Here is a 16958-nt window from a genome sequence, read left to right as displayed (position 1 = left end):
GGGGTTGTTTTTCATGATTTGGACTACGCCCCTTAGTTCCAGTGAAGGGAAATCTTAGCGCTACAGCATGCAATGACATTCTAAACGATTCTGTGCTTCCAACTTTGCTGCAACAGTTTAGGGAAGGCCCTTTCCTGTTTCAGTATTACAATGCACCCGTGCGCAAAGTGAGGTCCATACAGAAATGGTTTGTTGAGTACGGGGTGGAAGAACTTGACTGGCCTGCACAGAGCCCTGACCTCAACCCCATCGAACACCTTTGGGATGAATTGGAACGCCGACTGCGAGCCCGACCTAATCGCCCAACATCAGTGCCCGACCTCACTAATGCTCTTGTGGCTGAATGGAAGCAAGTCCCCGCAGCAATGCTCCAACATCTTCCCAGAAGAATGGAGGCGGTTATAGCAGCAAAGGGGGGGACCAACTCCATATTAATGCCCATGATTTTGGAAGGAGGTGTTCGACGAGCAGGTGTCCACACACTTTTGTACATGTAGTGTATATGGAATTTGAGTGCCTCTCAAAATCAAATGTCAGTGCATGACACCTCTGAGTAGCCGACGATGGTATAGTCAGACTTCTGATGATAAATTGGTTAACTAGAGGGAGTTTTATGGTGGCACCATTACCTAACTGTGATTGGAATAGAAGATACATCGGAGCTGAAATGCATGCGACCATAATGTTATTTGATTTCTAGGGCATCTCAACCCTGCCAGGTCAATACACATGAAAGAGGTTACTGACTGTAGATTTCCGCTTTTTCTTTTTTAAGTGAGTCATTTTATTTGCACAGATTACAGTTGGCGAGCAACTGTTGCTATGGAGATTGAGTGAAGTGATTCCATCGAAGGGCAGAGGGGAGGCTTGCTTTTACCGTCACAGGCAAACACATACACACACTGCAGTGAGGGTGAGATTTGTTTAATGTCTGGTCTGGCTATAGAGAACACCAGGGATCAAAATCCCTCAAACAAAAAAGGCTCAAATCTAAAAGGCTAAAAGGATTTGTCCTCTTGTGTGCGTGGTTTGTACCTCTTTTCATTCTTAAATATTATGACTGATTTATTTTTTAACAACGAAAATCATTGGGAGAAATTACAGGAAAGCACAATGAGAGAAATAACCAAATTGCCACTGAAAACACGCTTACAGTAACCTACTCTATAACCACCTAGACAAACAAACGCAGGCTTTGTCTTAAACTCTGCCATCCATCCATCCATCCATCCATCCATCCATCCATCCATCCATCCATCTAGGCCCTGCAAATACACCTTGAGAGGGTCCCTCACCCAACCCCAGTGAGTCACCTCTCTGAGCCCAGCGCTGTCTGACAGTGTGTATCAATCTCCATGCTAACACCATTTGCATTTCTATGAATCTAAATGGCATATCCAGTGATAGCTACAACTGCCCTGCAGCAGCAGCACAGCTGATTTAACATGCTAAAGCCTGCGCTGATAGCCTCTCCAGTCTCTCTCCGCCAATGGCCCTGTGCATCGCATGACCACGTGCGTAATAGACCTTCTCGCTCCCCTCATCCACTTAACTCAAATCCTCCAGCCCGGCCATTTATCTGGTGTGATCCGACGGACGGACCCAGTGAAACGGCCACAGAGGACCTGGCCCCGGAACCCTGCTGCTGACGCCTCTGTTCTAGGAGAAGCCAGATTTACTGTACGGCTGGAGTGGCTTTATTTATGGCCGCAGAGATGGGAGGGAGGGATGAAAGGAGAGAAGGAGAGGGACAGAGAGAGACAAGCATGAGCCATTTCTCTTACTTTCTTTCTCTCCTTCTGTGCCTCATTTGCTCTCGCTCTCACTCCTTCTCTCCCTCTGCTCTCTCTTTACTCTCCCTCTCAGCCAATTCAATCCCATTTCAATCTCACTGTGATTTTTCCGAGGCTGCCTTGTCCTATTACATCACTTATGCTGTTGATCAAAGCGACAGGGTGTGAGTTCCCCCGTCCATGACACCTAAATCATGACACTACCAGCCCCCAGGCTCCAGCCAATAGCTGCTCTGGATCTGCTGCATCTGGATGAATCCCTGGGTGGAGCAGCACAGCTCTGGAGTCGTGCTCTCTCTCTCTCTCTCTCTCTCTCTCTCTCTCTCTCTCTCTCTCTCTCTCTCTCTCTCTCTCTCTCTCTCTCTCTCTCTCTTCTGGCTGTCTCTCTCTGTGTCTCTTTCTCTGGCTGTCTCTCTCTCTCTGTCTCTCTCTCTCTCTCTCTCTCTCTCTCTCTCTCTCTCTCTCTCTCTCTCTCTCTCTCTCTCTCTCTCTCTCTCTGTGTCTCCCTCTCTCTGTGTCTGTCGCTCTGTCTCTATCTCTCTTTCTCTGTCTCTCCCCCTTCCTCTATGTATCTCTCTGTTTCTCTTTCTCACATTCTCTCTCTGTCTTTCTCTGTCTCTCTCTCTCCTCCCCTCTCTCTTTGTCTGTCGCTCTCTCTCTCTTTATCTGTCTATATCCCTTCTTCTATGTATTTCTCTCTCTCGCTTCCTCTCTCCCCCTCTGTCTGTGTCTGTCACTGTCTCTATCTCTCTTTCTCTGTCTCTCTCCCTTCCTCTATGTCTCTCTTTCTCTCTCATATTCTCTCTCTGTCTATGTCTGTCTCTCTCTCTCTTCTCGCTCTCTCCCAATCTCTCTCTGGCTGTCTCTCTCCCCCTGTCTCTCGTTGTCTCTTGTCTTCTCTGTGACTGAAGGCTGACTGAAGGTTTCTCTGATAGGGGGAATGATATTTATCCACATCCACAATGATGTTGCTTTCACACACAATGCAAATGCTAAGCACACTTTTGCAAAACAGTAAACAGAACTCTCTACAAAAGACGCAAAACTCATTTTGAGTAAATCATGACAAACAAAATGAAAACATTTGGTCACAGCTGACACAAATTACTCCCGTGAATGTGAACCTCTTTTGCCCGCGTGCAAACTTCTTTGCACAATTGTTCAATCAGCAATCAGTCCATGTTCATGCATAAAAGAGGTCAACTCTGAGCTGCTGTTTGCAAGAATGGACCAAGTAAGAGGCCGAGGGCAAGGACAAAGGAGACGTAGAGGGGCCCATAGAGGAAAATAGTTCAGCTCTCAGTTAAAATGGAAAAGGTCAAATAAAGCCTTTTGTTTTGGGATATTCATGCTCTTCAGTGACATCCTTTCTGCATCGGTCATCTTTGGTAAAAAAAACATTTTAGGAAAAAAGAATACAGCCTATGCTGTGATAATATGATTTCTAGCCTTTTATGGTGCATATTATAATTATATTATCAACAAATGGCCCAGACATATAAAAGAGGGTTCACCATGTTAGGGTTTATTGATTGTTGGAGTTAGTATTTATTGGGCCATTATGTAACAATTGACTGAAAATAACTTTTCATTAGATAACAAGTTGTATGTTTTGATGGAGGTAGTTGATTTGTGTCATGTATTTAATGTTTTGAGAGTCTTAATGCGTTTTGACCAACGTGTTTCAGTTTGGGGCAAGGTGTTCTTTGTTTTGAAAAGGTGAATTCCGTTTGGACAAATGTGCACAAGCAATGGAGAAAAACTGCAATACAGACAGAAGCTTGTCTCTGGTTACTGCCAAACATACAAGCGTCTATCTTTTCATTTCGTCTAGAAATGTGTGTGTGGGTGATGGGGATGTGGTGTGTATTCTGTGAGAATACAGTGTACATTTTGTGGGTTGGTGAAACGTGTAACACACGTACAGTACACTGTGTATGTTCCCGTTTGCTGTGACGATGGGTTAGAATTCTATCAAATAGAACAACTGTATTTGTGTGTTCACATGAGTGGGGGCGTTTGCATTGCATACAATACATCCAAGTAGTTCTGTGTTTGTATCTAGAATGTTTACCTTTAGTCCTCCTGGACTCCCGTCTCAGAGTGCTGGTTTTGACACCTGCTTGGAGCTCCGAGCTGGCTGACTCTCCACCGGCTGATGACATCCTCCCGGGTCCTTCCTGTCCTCAGTCCTCCTCACAGCAGATCCACCATGGGGTTATCACTCCTCTGCTACCTCCTATGGACTAGTCCCCTATCCCCTAATCCAGGATGGTTATCACACCCCCCCTACCTCCTATGGACTGGCCCACTACCTCACTGCCCCCTACCCACTGTCCCCTACTCTAAGTCTAAGATGGAGCCCACTATTCCCTATACTCCAGGTCTAGGACAGAGCCCACTATTCCCTATACTCCAGGTCTAGGACGGAGCCCACTATTCCCTATACTCCAGGTCTAGGACGGAGCCCACTATTCCCTATACTCCAGGTCTAGGACGGAGCCCACTATTCCCTATACTCCAGGTCTAGGACGGAGCCCACTATTCCCTATACTCCAGGTCTAGGACGGAGCCCACTATTCCCTATACTCCAGGTCTAGGACGGAGCCCACTATTCCCTATACTCCAGGTCTAGGACGGAGCCCACTATTCCCTATACTCCAGGTCTAGGACAGAGCCCACTATTCCCTATACTCCAGGTCTAGGACAGAGTCCACTATTCCCTATACTCCAGGTCTAGGACAGAGTCCACTATTCCCTATACTCCAGGTCTAGGACGGAGTCCACTATTCCCTATACTCCAGGTCTAGGACGGAGCCCACTATTCCCTATACTCCAGGTCTAGGACGGAGTCCACTATTCCCTATACTCCAGGTCTAGGACAGAGTCCACTATTCCCTATACTCCAGGTCTAGGACGGAGTCCACTATTCCCTATACTCCAGGTCTAGGACGGAGTCTACTATTCCCTATACTCCAGGTCTAGGACGGAGCCCACTATTCCCTATACTCCAGGTCTAGGACGGAGCCCACTATTCCCTATACTCCAGGTCTAGGACGGAGCCCACTATTCCCTATACTCCAGGTCTAGGACGGAGCCCACTATTCCCTATACTCCAGGTCTAGGACGGAGCCCACTATTCCCTATACTCCAGGTCTAGGACAGAACCCACTACTCCCTCTACTCCAGGTCTAGGACGGAGCCACTACTCCCTCTACTCCAGGTCTAGGACAGAGCCACTACTCCCTCTACTCCAGGTCTAGGACAGAGCCACTACTCCCTCTACTCCAGGTCTAGGACAGAGCCACTACTCCCTATACTCCAGGTCTAGGACGGAGTCCACTATTCCCTATACTCCAGGTCTAGGACGGAGTCTACTATTCCCTATACTCCAGGTCTAGGACGGAGTCCACTATTCCCTATACTCCAGGTCTAGGACGGAGCCCACTATTCCCTATACTCCAGGTCTAGGACGGAGCCCACTATTTCCTATACTCCAGGTCTAGGACGGAGCTCTCCTCCATGTCCATTGTGGGAAGTGTGATGGTATTTAGTGAAGAAAGCCATGGGTTCTGATCTCCTTCAGTGTAGGCTCATCCTGGGAGTGTCTGAGTGATCTCTCAGAGCTGATGAAGGGGCAGATCTTGGAGTGGCCCTCTCGAATGCTTTAGACTAGTTCTAACATGGCGGCTAAAATTTCCCTCAAAGAAGGTCAAGTATTACATGGTCCCTCTATTGCTCTTTAGTGCAGTTCCCGCCTAGTGATTGGTGAATACTTCCTCCCAAAGGAAACGCATGGGTTGTGGGGGTACTGTTATATTCCTTAGGCCAGGTTGAGTAGGGGCATGCCTCTTTGGTAGGATACTTCAGAGATTGTCCTCATGTTGTATATCTCTGTCCCTCCTTCGAGTAGCACTGGAAGTCAAAGAGACAGGGAAGACATTTAGCATTAGCTAACATGTGTGTATTAGCCACTGGTAAGTAACATGACAAACACATTCCCGCATTAGTCTTTATTATAATGAATTCAAACATGGAAATGGCTGATACCAATTCATCACTAAACTAGGTAGTCATTATCTTGTCTAGCTATCACGTTTTGGCTTATGTTTACATCGCCAAGGTTATTTCCATTCTTAAAGGTACAATCTGTGATTTTCCTGAAAAACTAATCCCAGATTGAAGCTGAAAGCAAACAATACTGTATTACAAACGTATACACCCTACATAGGGTCAGTGCCAGTGGAGGCTGGTGGGAGGAGGTATAGGAAGACAGACTCATTGTAATGGTTGGAATGGACTAAACGGAACGGTATCATACACATCAAGGATACGGAAAACACATGTTTGACTCCCTTCCATTTATTCCATTCCAGCCATTACAATGAGTCCGTCTTCCTACCACCAGCCTCCACTGGTCAGTGCTTTTTATAATTTGCTATTTACTATAGAAGAAAGGGAAGGAAGCTGCAAGCAGAGCAGATTAATTTCTAGGGCAGAACTGTGGAGAGAGAGGATCTTGGCATTGGGAGCATTGGAATTGGAACACAAAAACACACACAAACACACGCAAACACATACACGCACACACTCACACAAACACTTTGAATTGGAAGCCCCGGCGCGCTTAATGCCCTTGAATTATCCACTTCTAACATAGGGGCAGTGCCAAGGCAAAATCTGGCACAGAGAACAGCAATGTGGTTGGCATGGTGATGGTTCATTGTCGGAAGAGTAGACCTCTACTCCACTGTGTCTGCCCTCAAAAAGAGCAGCTCTGCTCAGTTGTTCATGTGGCATTGTGCACGTGTGTGCTGTGACATTGTGTGACATTGTACTTTTGTATGTGTGGGTGTGTGCGAAAGAGAGCGTGGGTGTGATATAGATATAGAGCGAAAGAGAGCCAAACAGATACACCGAGAGAGACAGAGAGAGACAAACCAAAAGAGACAGAGAGACAGAGAGACAGCGAGAGATAAACTGAGAGAGAGAGAGATAGACAGAGAGAGATAAACCGAGACAGGAGAGAGAGACAGAGAGAGAGACAGAGAGAGGGACAGCGAAAGAGAGACAGAGACAAACCGAGAGAGACAGCGAGAGGGACAGAGAGAGATAAATCGAGAGAGACAGAGAGAGAGAAAGAGAGAGACAGCAAACTTGGGACAATCCTATGCATTATCATTCACAGCAGACTCGTACATTTCCTCAGTGAAAACAATGTACTGAGAAAATGTCAAATTGGCTTTTTACCAAATTATCGTACGACAGACCACGTATTCACCCTGCACATCCTAATTGACAAACAAACAAACCAAAACAACGGCAAAGTCTTCTCATGTTTGTTGATTTCAAAAAAGCCTTCGACTCAATTTGGCATGAGAGTCTGCTATACAAATTGATGGAAAGTGGTGTTGGGGGAAAAACATACAACATTATAAAATCCATGTACACAAACAACAAGTCTGCGGTTAAAATAGGCACGACTCCAACACCATCATTAAGTTTGCAGACAACACAACAGTGGTAGGCCTCCTTATCACCGACAACAATGAGACAGCCTATAGGGAGGAGGTCAGAGACCTGGCCGGGTGGTGCCAGAATAACAACCTATGCCTCAACGTAACCAAGACTAAGGAGATGATTGTGGACTACAGGAAAAGGAGGACCGAGCATGCTCCCATTCTCATCGACGGGTCTGTAGTGGAGCAGGTTGAGAGCTTCAAGTTCCTTGGTGTCCACATCACCAACAAACTAGAATGGTCCAAACACATTAAGACAGTCGTAAAGAGGGCACGACAAAGCCTATTCCCCCCCAGGAAACTAAAAAGATTTGGCATGGGTACTGAGATCCTCAAAAAGTTCTACAGCTGCAACATCGAGAGCATCCTGACTGGTTGCATCACTGCCTGGTATGGCAATTGCTTGGCCTCTGACCGCAAGGCACTACAGAGGGTAGTGCGTACGGCCCAGTACATCACTGGGGCTAAGAAGCCCCAAATACCCCAACCACCCCAGTCATAGACTGTTCTCTCTACAACCGCATGGCAAGCAGTACTGGAGTGCCAAGTCTAGGACAAAAAGGCTTCTCAACAGTTTTTACCCCCAAGCCATAAGACTCCTGAACAGGTAATTAAATGGTTACCTGGACTATTTACATTGTGTGCCCCCCCACCCAAACCCCTCTTTTACGCTGCTGCTACTCTGTTTATCATATATGCATAGTCACTTTAACTATACATTCATGTACATACTACCTCAATTGGGCCGAACAACCAGTGCCCCCGCACATTAGCTAACCGGGCTATCTGCATTGTGTCCCACCCACCACACGCCAACCCCTCTTTTACGCTACTGCTACTCTCTGTTCATCATATATGCATAGTCACTTTAACCATATCTACATGTGCCCGACTAACCGGTGCCTGTATGTAGCCTCGCTACTTTTATAGCCTCGCTACTGTATACAGCCTGTCTTTTTACTGTTGTTTTATTTCTTTACTTACCTATTGTTCACCTAATACCTTTTTTGAACTATTGGTTAGACCCTGTAAGTAAGCATTTCACTGTAAGGTGAAACACCTGTTGTATTCGGCGCATGTGACAAATACACTTTGATTTGATTTGAAATAGGCAAAAAAACACACATTTCTTCCCACAGGGCCGTGGGGTGAGACAGGGATGCAGATTAAGCCCCACCCTCTTCACCATATATATCAACGAATTGGCGAGGGCACTAGAACAGTCTGCAGCACCTGGCCTCACCCTACTAGAATCTGAAGTCAAATGTCTACTGTTTGCTGATGATCTGGTGCTTCTGTCACCAAACAAGGAGGGCCTACAGCAGCACCTAGATCTTCTGCACAGATTCTGCCAGACCAGGGCCCTGACAGTAAATCTCAGAAAGACCAAAATAATGGTGTTCCAAAAAGTTTCCAGTCGCCAGGACCACAAATACAAATTCCATCTAGACACTGTTGCCCTAGAACACACAAATAACTATACATACCTTGGCCTAAATATCAGCACCACAGGTAACTTCCACAAAGCTGTGAACGATCTGAGAAACAAGACAAGAAGGGCATTCTATCCGATCAAAAGGAACATAAAATTCGACATACCAATTAGGATCTGGCAAAAAATACTTGAATCAGTTATAGAACCCATTGCCCTTTATGGTTGTGAGGTCTGGGGTTCGCTCACCAACCAATCATTCACAAAATGGGACAAACACCAAATTGAGACTCTGCATGCAGAATTCTGCAAAAATATCCTGAGTGTACAACATAAAACACCAAATAATGCATGCAGAGCAGAATTAGGCCGATACCTGCTCATTATCAAAATCCAGAAAAGAGACGTTAAATTCTACAACCACCTAAAAGGAAGCGATTCCCAAACCTTCCATAACAAAGCCATCACCTACAGAGAGATGAACCTGGAGAAGAGTCCCGTAGGCAAGCTGGTCCTGGGGCTCTGTTCACAAACACAAACAGACCCCACAGAGCCCCAGCAACACAATTAGACCCAACCAAATCATGAGAAAACAAAAAGATAATTACACATTGAAAATCATTAACAAAACAGAGCATACTAGAATGCTATTTGGCCCTAAACAGAGAGTATACAGTGGTTGAATACCTGACTACTGTGACTAACCCAAACTTAAGGAAAGCTTTGACTATGTACAGACTCAATGAGCATAGCCTTGCTATTGAGAAAGGTCACCGTAGGCAGCGCTGACTTTCAAGAGAAGACAGGCTATGTGCACACTGCCCACAAAATAAGGTGGAAACTGAGCTGCACTTCCTAACCTGCCAAATGTATGACCATATTAGAGACACATATTTCCCTCAAATTAAACAGATCCACAAAGAATTCGAAAACAAACCCGATTTTGATAAACTTCCATATCTACTGGGTGAAATACCACAGTGTGCCATAACAGCAGCAAGATTTGTGACCTGTTTCCACAAGAAAATGGCAACCAGTGAAGAACAAACACCAGTGTAAATACAACCTATATTTATGTTTATTTATTTTCCCTTTTGTACTTTAGCCATTTGCACATCGTTACAACACTGTATATATACATAATATGACATTTGTAATGTCTTTATTCTTGGGAAACTTCAATGAGTGTATTGTTTTCTGTTCATTTTTATTGTTTATTTCACTTTTGTATATTATCTACTTCACTTGTTTTGGCAATGTTAACATGTGTTTCCCATGCCAATAAAGCCTCTTTGAAGTGAAGTTGAATTGAGAGACAGAGAGACATTGCTTTTAAATTTCTTAACTTGGGTCAAACGTTTCGGGTAGCCTTCCACAAGAATCCCACAATAAGTTGGGTGAATTTTGGCCCATTCCTCCTGACAGAGCTGGTGTAACTGAGTCAGGTTTGCAGGCCTCCTTGCGCGCACACGCTATTTCCGTTCGGCCCACAAATTTTCTATAGGCTTGAGGTCAGGGCTTTGGGATGGCCACTCCAATGCCTTGACTTTGTTGTCCTTAAGCCATTTTGCCCCAACTTTGGAAGTATGCTTGGGGTCATTGTCAATTTGGAAGACCCATTTGCAACCAAGCTTTAACTTCCAGACTGATGTCTTGAGATGTTGCTTCAATATATCCACATAATTTTCCATCCTCATGATGCCATCTATTTTGTGAAGTGCACCAATACCTCCTGCAGCAAAGCACCCCCACAACATGATGCTACCACCCCTGTGCTTCATGGTTGGGATGGTGTTCTTCGGCTTGCAAGCCTCCCCCTTTTTCCTCCAAACATAACGATGGTCATTATGGCCAAACAGTTCTATTTTTGTTTAATCAGACCAGAGGACATTTCTCCAAAAAGTATGATCTTTGTCCCCAATGTGCAGTTGCAAACCGTAGTCTGGCTTTTTTATGGCGGTTTTGGAGCAGTGGTTTCTTCCTTGCTGAGCGGCCTTTCAGGTTATATTGATATAGGAATTGTTTTACTGTGAATATAGATACTTTTGTACCTGTTTCCTCCAGCATCTTCACAGGGTCCTTTGCTGTTGTTCTGGGATTGATTTGCACTTTTCGCACCAAAGTACGTTCATCTCTAGGAAACAGAACGCGTCTCCTTCCTGAGCGGTATGACGGCTGCGTGGTCCCATGGTGTTTATACTTGCATACTATTGTTTGTACAGATGAACGTGGTACCTTCAGGTATTTGGAAATTGCTCCCAAGGATGAACCAGACTTGTGGAGGTCTCCAATTTTTTTCAGAGGTCTTGGCTGATTTCTTTTGATTTTCCCATGATGTCAAGCAGAGGCACTGAGTTTGAAGGTAGGCCTTGAAATACATCCACAGGTACACAAATGATGTCAATTAGCCTATCAGAAGCTTCTAAAGCCATGACATCACTTTCTGGAGTTTTCCAAGCTGTTTAAAGGCACAGCCAATTTAGCGTATGTAAACTTCTGACCCACTGGAATTGTGATCCAGTGAATTATAAATTAAATAATCTGTCTGTAAACAATTGTTGAAAAAATTACTTGTGTCATGCACAAAGTATGTCCTAACCGACTTGCCAAAACTATAGTTTGTTAATGTGGAGTGGTTGAAAAACAAGTTTTAATGACTCCAACCTAAGTGCATGTAAACTTCCGACTTCAACTGTATCTATCCTGTTTCCTAGTCACTTTACCACTACTATATGTACAGTACATAGCTACCTCAATTACCTCATACCCCTGCACATCGACTCGTTGCTGGTTATTTTTACTCCTTATTGTTATTCGTTATTCACTGTGTATTTATTCCTTGTGTCAGTATTTCTATCTCTTGTTTTATTTGTATTTTTTAAATCTATGTTTAGCTCTGCATTGTTGGAAAAGGACCCGTAATTAAGCATTCCACTGTTAGTCTACACCTGTTGCTTACAAAGCAGGTGACAAATGACATTTGATTCGATTAGCTCCTCTCCTCCATCTCTACAGGTGAGTCTTCAGCCCTACTATTACTCAAACACAGGAGACACATCACATTACATTTCCCAGAACAACAGGTGATTGCAACCCGTCTAGTCATTACTGTTTCTCTGCGTGTGAGTACGTAAATGTCTGGCCCTGTGTGTCGCCCTGCCTGCAAGCATTTCACCAGGGGAATGATTCAAGTGCGCTTATAATGTCACGGCAGATAATGTCACGTCGCCTGATCCGAGTGGGAGGCCAATATACATATAAGTACTTCTCTGACAAAACCCTCCGAGTGTCAGAGAAGACAAGGGAAGGCAATTTCCTTCCCCGTCACAAAGACCCTTATTGGGATGTAATTTTCAATGTATTAGTAAGTTAGAGGATGGAAGAGCAATTCAATGTGATATATGACTGCTTTTCTAAACCAGTGGTATGTAGGTCACACACACACACACACACACAAAGGCACACATGCACGCACCCACCCACCCACCCACCCACACACGCGCACATACACCCCCCCCCCCCCCCCACACACACACAATCTGCTCTGTGTTTTAACAGCTTCCAGTCTTATGATTTGGGTCAGAGTTAACGAGCGATGGAGCGTCATGCGTTGGTGTGTGTTCATCACAGCTTCTCCTCTCACACTGAGCTGTTAAGAGTCAGTCTGTCAAAGCCTGGAGACAAAAGTCCTGACTTTCTTTTATTTATCTGGATCATTTATATCTCTCATGTGAGGGGTTGAGGGAACACTTCCTTATGGAAGTAAGTCTATTTAATGTCCATGTCTATTCCACACCTCCAGCTCATGTCTTTACTCAGTTTAGGAGACGAGAGAGAGAGAGAGAGAGAGAGAGAGAGAGAGAGAGAGAGAGAGAGAGAGAGAGAGAGAGAGAATTTAAGCAAAATATATTTTCAGCCCCCACCGACCCCTCCATTGCTCCCGTCCAAAAATCCGCCGCTGCCGTCAAAAACGGGATTAGCTAACAAATACAGCCTCTTGCCGTGTGGGGAAGGAAGCCTGATGAAATATGACAACTCTCTCCTCTTAACACTGAGAACATCAATCACTGAGTAAGCCATTGATTTTTGGGGAGGGAGTCAGAGCACACACCTTCGCATGGCAAAGTCAGACCCTTTGGGTATCGGGTATATATAACCTGTCACTCAGCAGAAATGTGCTCAGAATATTTTTATCAAAGAGAGGAAATCAATTTGCTTTTTTGTTTTGCAGACGTTCAATATGACACACACTATTACAATTTTTCCAGTTAACATTGGAACTGATTTAACGTTCTTTCGATTGCGTTTTTAGATGATGTTGCCAATATGTTGTCAATATGGTGAAATATGAATGTATCTTTAACCGGCTCCCTGGACATACTGAGGATTGATTCCACTTCAGACGTTGCTGTTTATTTGTAACTGACTGAATCCCCTGATACTGAATACTGAGACATGTCAAACACAACTGATGTTCTGAATTTCACCAAAGGAAACATTCAAATCCCATTAAAAAAAACTAAATTAGAAATAAATATTTTCAATATTAAATATTAAATTCAACCTTAAGTCTTCATCATTACATTAAAGCTTCATTTATGTGTAGTCATTCATGTTAACCAGCATCACTAGTCACACTAAGCACAAAACGAATTAGAGGTCTGAGTGAAGGCAAACATCACATCATTCTATTTCCTGTTTATCTGTAATTGTATCTCCTAATAGAGGCAGCATTTAAAACACAATCTTAATGTACCATTAGGCTCAGATGGTAAGATTAGTCCCTAGCTACCATACAGATGGGTAACAAAGGTTGAAAGGTCATCCATAACCAGCCACGGCCTATTACATCTGTATTCATACCAGCCTCAGCAGACACTCCAGCATGTGTGTGTGTGTCCGTGTGAGCGTGTGTGTGTGTGTGTGGCTGACATGTCTGTCGACTAGCAGGCCAGGCATGTCCCTAGATTATCTGTGTGGGTTGCTGTGGTGCCAATGCTGGCGTGGCCTGTGGGTGGTGGGGCCATTTGTTTGACAGACTGGCTTTGGCACCTAGTGCTGTTCATCTTTGTTACAAAATGCCCGCCAGCTTATGGATGGGGACAGGACTGTCACAACCTGCCTGAGCTAGCTTCAGTTCCAGCCCCGTGCCTGCGAGGCTCACCCTACTGTTTCTACCTTGTGTCACCTAGGATAGTCCCAGGCAACATGTCCTCTCTGCAGTACTTCAAGGCCTAACATACTTTTTTATGTACCAAATAATATCAGCCCGAAGGGTTTGTTCTTCGGGCTTGAAAGAGAATTCTACTCATTTAGGGAGCTGTCTCCATGGATTCAGCAATTGTTATCAAGCCCTCACAATAAATGATCATCTCTCATCTCTGGTGGCCTAACAAGCACCCGATAGCCCTCCAATATGAGATGACACATATTTGCTGCTAGTGGATATCTAATTAGCTACTTGTAATTGGTTTACAGCTCTATACTGCAATTTATTACTGTTTGCAGGCTACCAATTAATTGCGTTATTACATCTGTGTGCCCAAACAACAAGGTTTTACAGTGCCAGGTCTGGGTGGAAATAGTATTTGGTATTTTGTGGTGGCCTAATTAGGCTTACTTGAAATAATTCATGAATAAAATTGGTAATTAAATTGGCTTATAATTACTTATTCTGTTACCATGTAGTTTCCATATTAATTACCAGATCATTATGGGCCCATAAATTAAATTGTTACTTTTGTTTTCTCTCAAATACTAGGTGTGCTCACTGCTTTAATTAGCTTGCATGGCATTATAAAACCATTGGAATAGTCCCAAAATTGCAAATCCACTTCACATATTCTACCGATAAGCTATATCAAGCGCACCCCACTTCCTAATATAAGGAAAGCAATTACTATTTAAACCCAGGCGTTAACAGTGAAACTGATAAGAGACAGCCACATTAATAGTGCTGGACAGAGCCAAAGAAAGACAGTCCAACAAAATATTGATTTCCCCCTGTTCTACTTAACAGCGCCACTGACTGGAAAGAGCCACATTGCTGGATGGAACCCAAAAGGAAAGAGTTTTTTTCTAATTTTTTTCCTCCTATTCTCTGAGATCCACAGTGAGCGTCTGGTCTGGACTTCCAAAAGGACTGATGGCCTCTGATATCAGACTGGTCCTTCACGCTCCATTAGTTAACCTCATTTCTAGCAAGATGGAAGAGCTCTCAGCCTGCCCCCCCCCCCCCCCCCCCCCCGAAACGACACAACGGTCAAAGTGAGGGGAGTAGGGAAAGAAAGCCGCATAATAACACTGTTCTGTTCTGTTCATGCGTTGATTTGGAGCAGCAGCAGCATACTCATTTGCCTCCTGATAGATACTAGAGGCTTCAGGTTCACTGGATATAGCTGGTAAACGAAATTAGTATTTGCAGCGCAATTGGCTTCTTTGCCGCATGGAGTTTATGTCAAAATAAACCTTGGAGCAGTGCACTCACTTAGCCACAGCTCCAACAGGGCCAGGCATGGGTGGGCACAGGGTTAGAGAGGGTCTGTCCTCTAAAACGCTCCTACATCAGCCTACCAGTTCAGCTTCCAGCACAAAGGATTACAATTTAATTGGGAGAGGAGGACGTGAACTTCAAGTCTGAGACGTGACATAAATAAGAAAACACACGCAGCATCCACGCACTGTTCACAGAATGTGAGTCTTACTAAGGTTTCTGTGAACTATATTACAGTCGTTGTATATCGCTGAGGTTGATGATACAATGGCGTAGCATCAATTACATATTTATGCTTAGGATTGAGTGCAGCAACTACCTTGCACTGTGACAGTAATAAATCAAGCAAATCCTGTAAATCCACATGTTATGTTCTATACGTCTTGTCTCATTCTATAGGTCTGGTCTCCTAACGTGGCTTCTAAGTATCTAGAAATACAGGCAGCACGCATGCTGCTGTGCGTGAGGCTGTGTGAGGAGAGGCTGGACCCGGTCAGCCTGGGATGAGTAATTGGGCAGTAGGAATCTCCAACCGCCTCCGATGTCTCTCTATGGCTTCCCTGAGGAGTCTTTAATTTACTGTTGATTTGCTCTGTTGTTGTGCTCTGTCTCAGTGTCTAAACATTGTGTTCAAACAGCCTATTTAGCACATTCAGTGGGAGAGAACTGGGACGGCTCCAGGAGAGGAGGCCTGGAGGAACACTCAACGACCTCGAATGCAGCCAAGACACATCTCTCTGGCTCATTTCCTCTCTCTCTCTATCTTTGTCTCACACTCTCTCTTTCTCAGTTTTTCTGAGTCTCTTTCTTGTTTCTCTGTATCTTTGTCCCAGCCTCTCTTCATTTAAATCCTCTCTCTCTCTCTCTCTCTCTCTCTCTCTCTCTCTCTCTCTCTCTCTCTCTCTCTCTCTCTCTCTCTCTCTCTCTCTCTCTCTCTCTCTCTCTCTCTCTCTCTCTCTCTCTCTCTCTCTCTCTCTCTCTCTCTCTCTCTCTCTCTCTCTCTCTCTCTCTCTCTCTCTCACCTCTGTACTTTTCTGTCATCCTTTTTTTCTCCTTCCTACTGCCTCCCTCCATCTTCCTAGTTGTGAAAAGAGAGTTGAGGCGAGTTTTTTGTGAAGACTTTCCTTTGAACATTACAAAAGACCACAGAGTAGCTCAGTGTGGTCATTATTTCATGCAGCCAGTAATTAATGAGACCACTTTCACTTTGAACTAAATAAATAGCTGAGAGGTGACTCCCATAATTGCAAAAGGGTCATGGATACAATTAAAAATGTGTGAGCTGAGCCAACACTATCTCATCTCAACTGTGACCTGAATATTTTTTCATTACAGCATTGTTTATTATAGCTTTAATGGGCTTTAATACACAAATGTCTTATTTGTAAAGTAATGTAGTCGTGTGGTTTGACCGTCAAACACCCTAACAAACCTATTCTGTGAGATGAAAAATAACAACAATTCTTGATGCACAAAGTGGCTGGAGAAACCATTGGCCTTGCCAGGTAGCCTGCTCTGTTGACTTGAGGTCGACCGATTAATCGGCATGGCCGATTAATTAGGGCCGATTTCAAGTTTTCATAACAATCGGTAATCAGCATTTTTTGCCGATTACATTGCAATCCCCGAGGAGACTGCGTGGCAGGCTGACCACCTGTTACGCGAGTGCAGCAAGGAGCCAAGGTAAGTTGCTAGCTAGCATTAAACTTATCTTATAAAAA

General features: G+C 44.4%; 1 protein-coding gene across 2 annotated transcripts in view; it reads right to left on the bottom strand.

Annotated features, from left to right (window-relative positions):
• LOC115169539 (disabled homolog 1) overlaps positions 1-16958 on the bottom strand; it is a 63717-nt gene that overhangs the window by 22685 nt on the left and 24074 nt on the right. For both annotated transcript variants that reach the window (XM_029725250.1, XM_029725251.1), the window contains exon 2: positions 3868-5708. In XM_029725250.1, coding sequence (XP_029581110.1) covers positions 3868-3958 — 91 coding nt within the window. In that variant the 5' untranslated portion in view covers positions 3959-5708. The remainder of the gene's footprint in view (positions 1-3867; positions 5709-16958) is intronic.

This window comes from Salmo trutta, chromosome 31 (genome assembly GCF_901001165.1).
Source record: "Salmo trutta chromosome 31, fSalTru1.1, whole genome shotgun sequence".
Taxonomy (NCBI): domain Eukaryota; kingdom Metazoa; phylum Chordata; class Actinopteri; order Salmoniformes; family Salmonidae; genus Salmo; species Salmo trutta.
The sequence above is the reverse complement of the archived record's forward strand: the minus strand, read 5'-3'. Positions and strand labels throughout refer to the sequence as shown.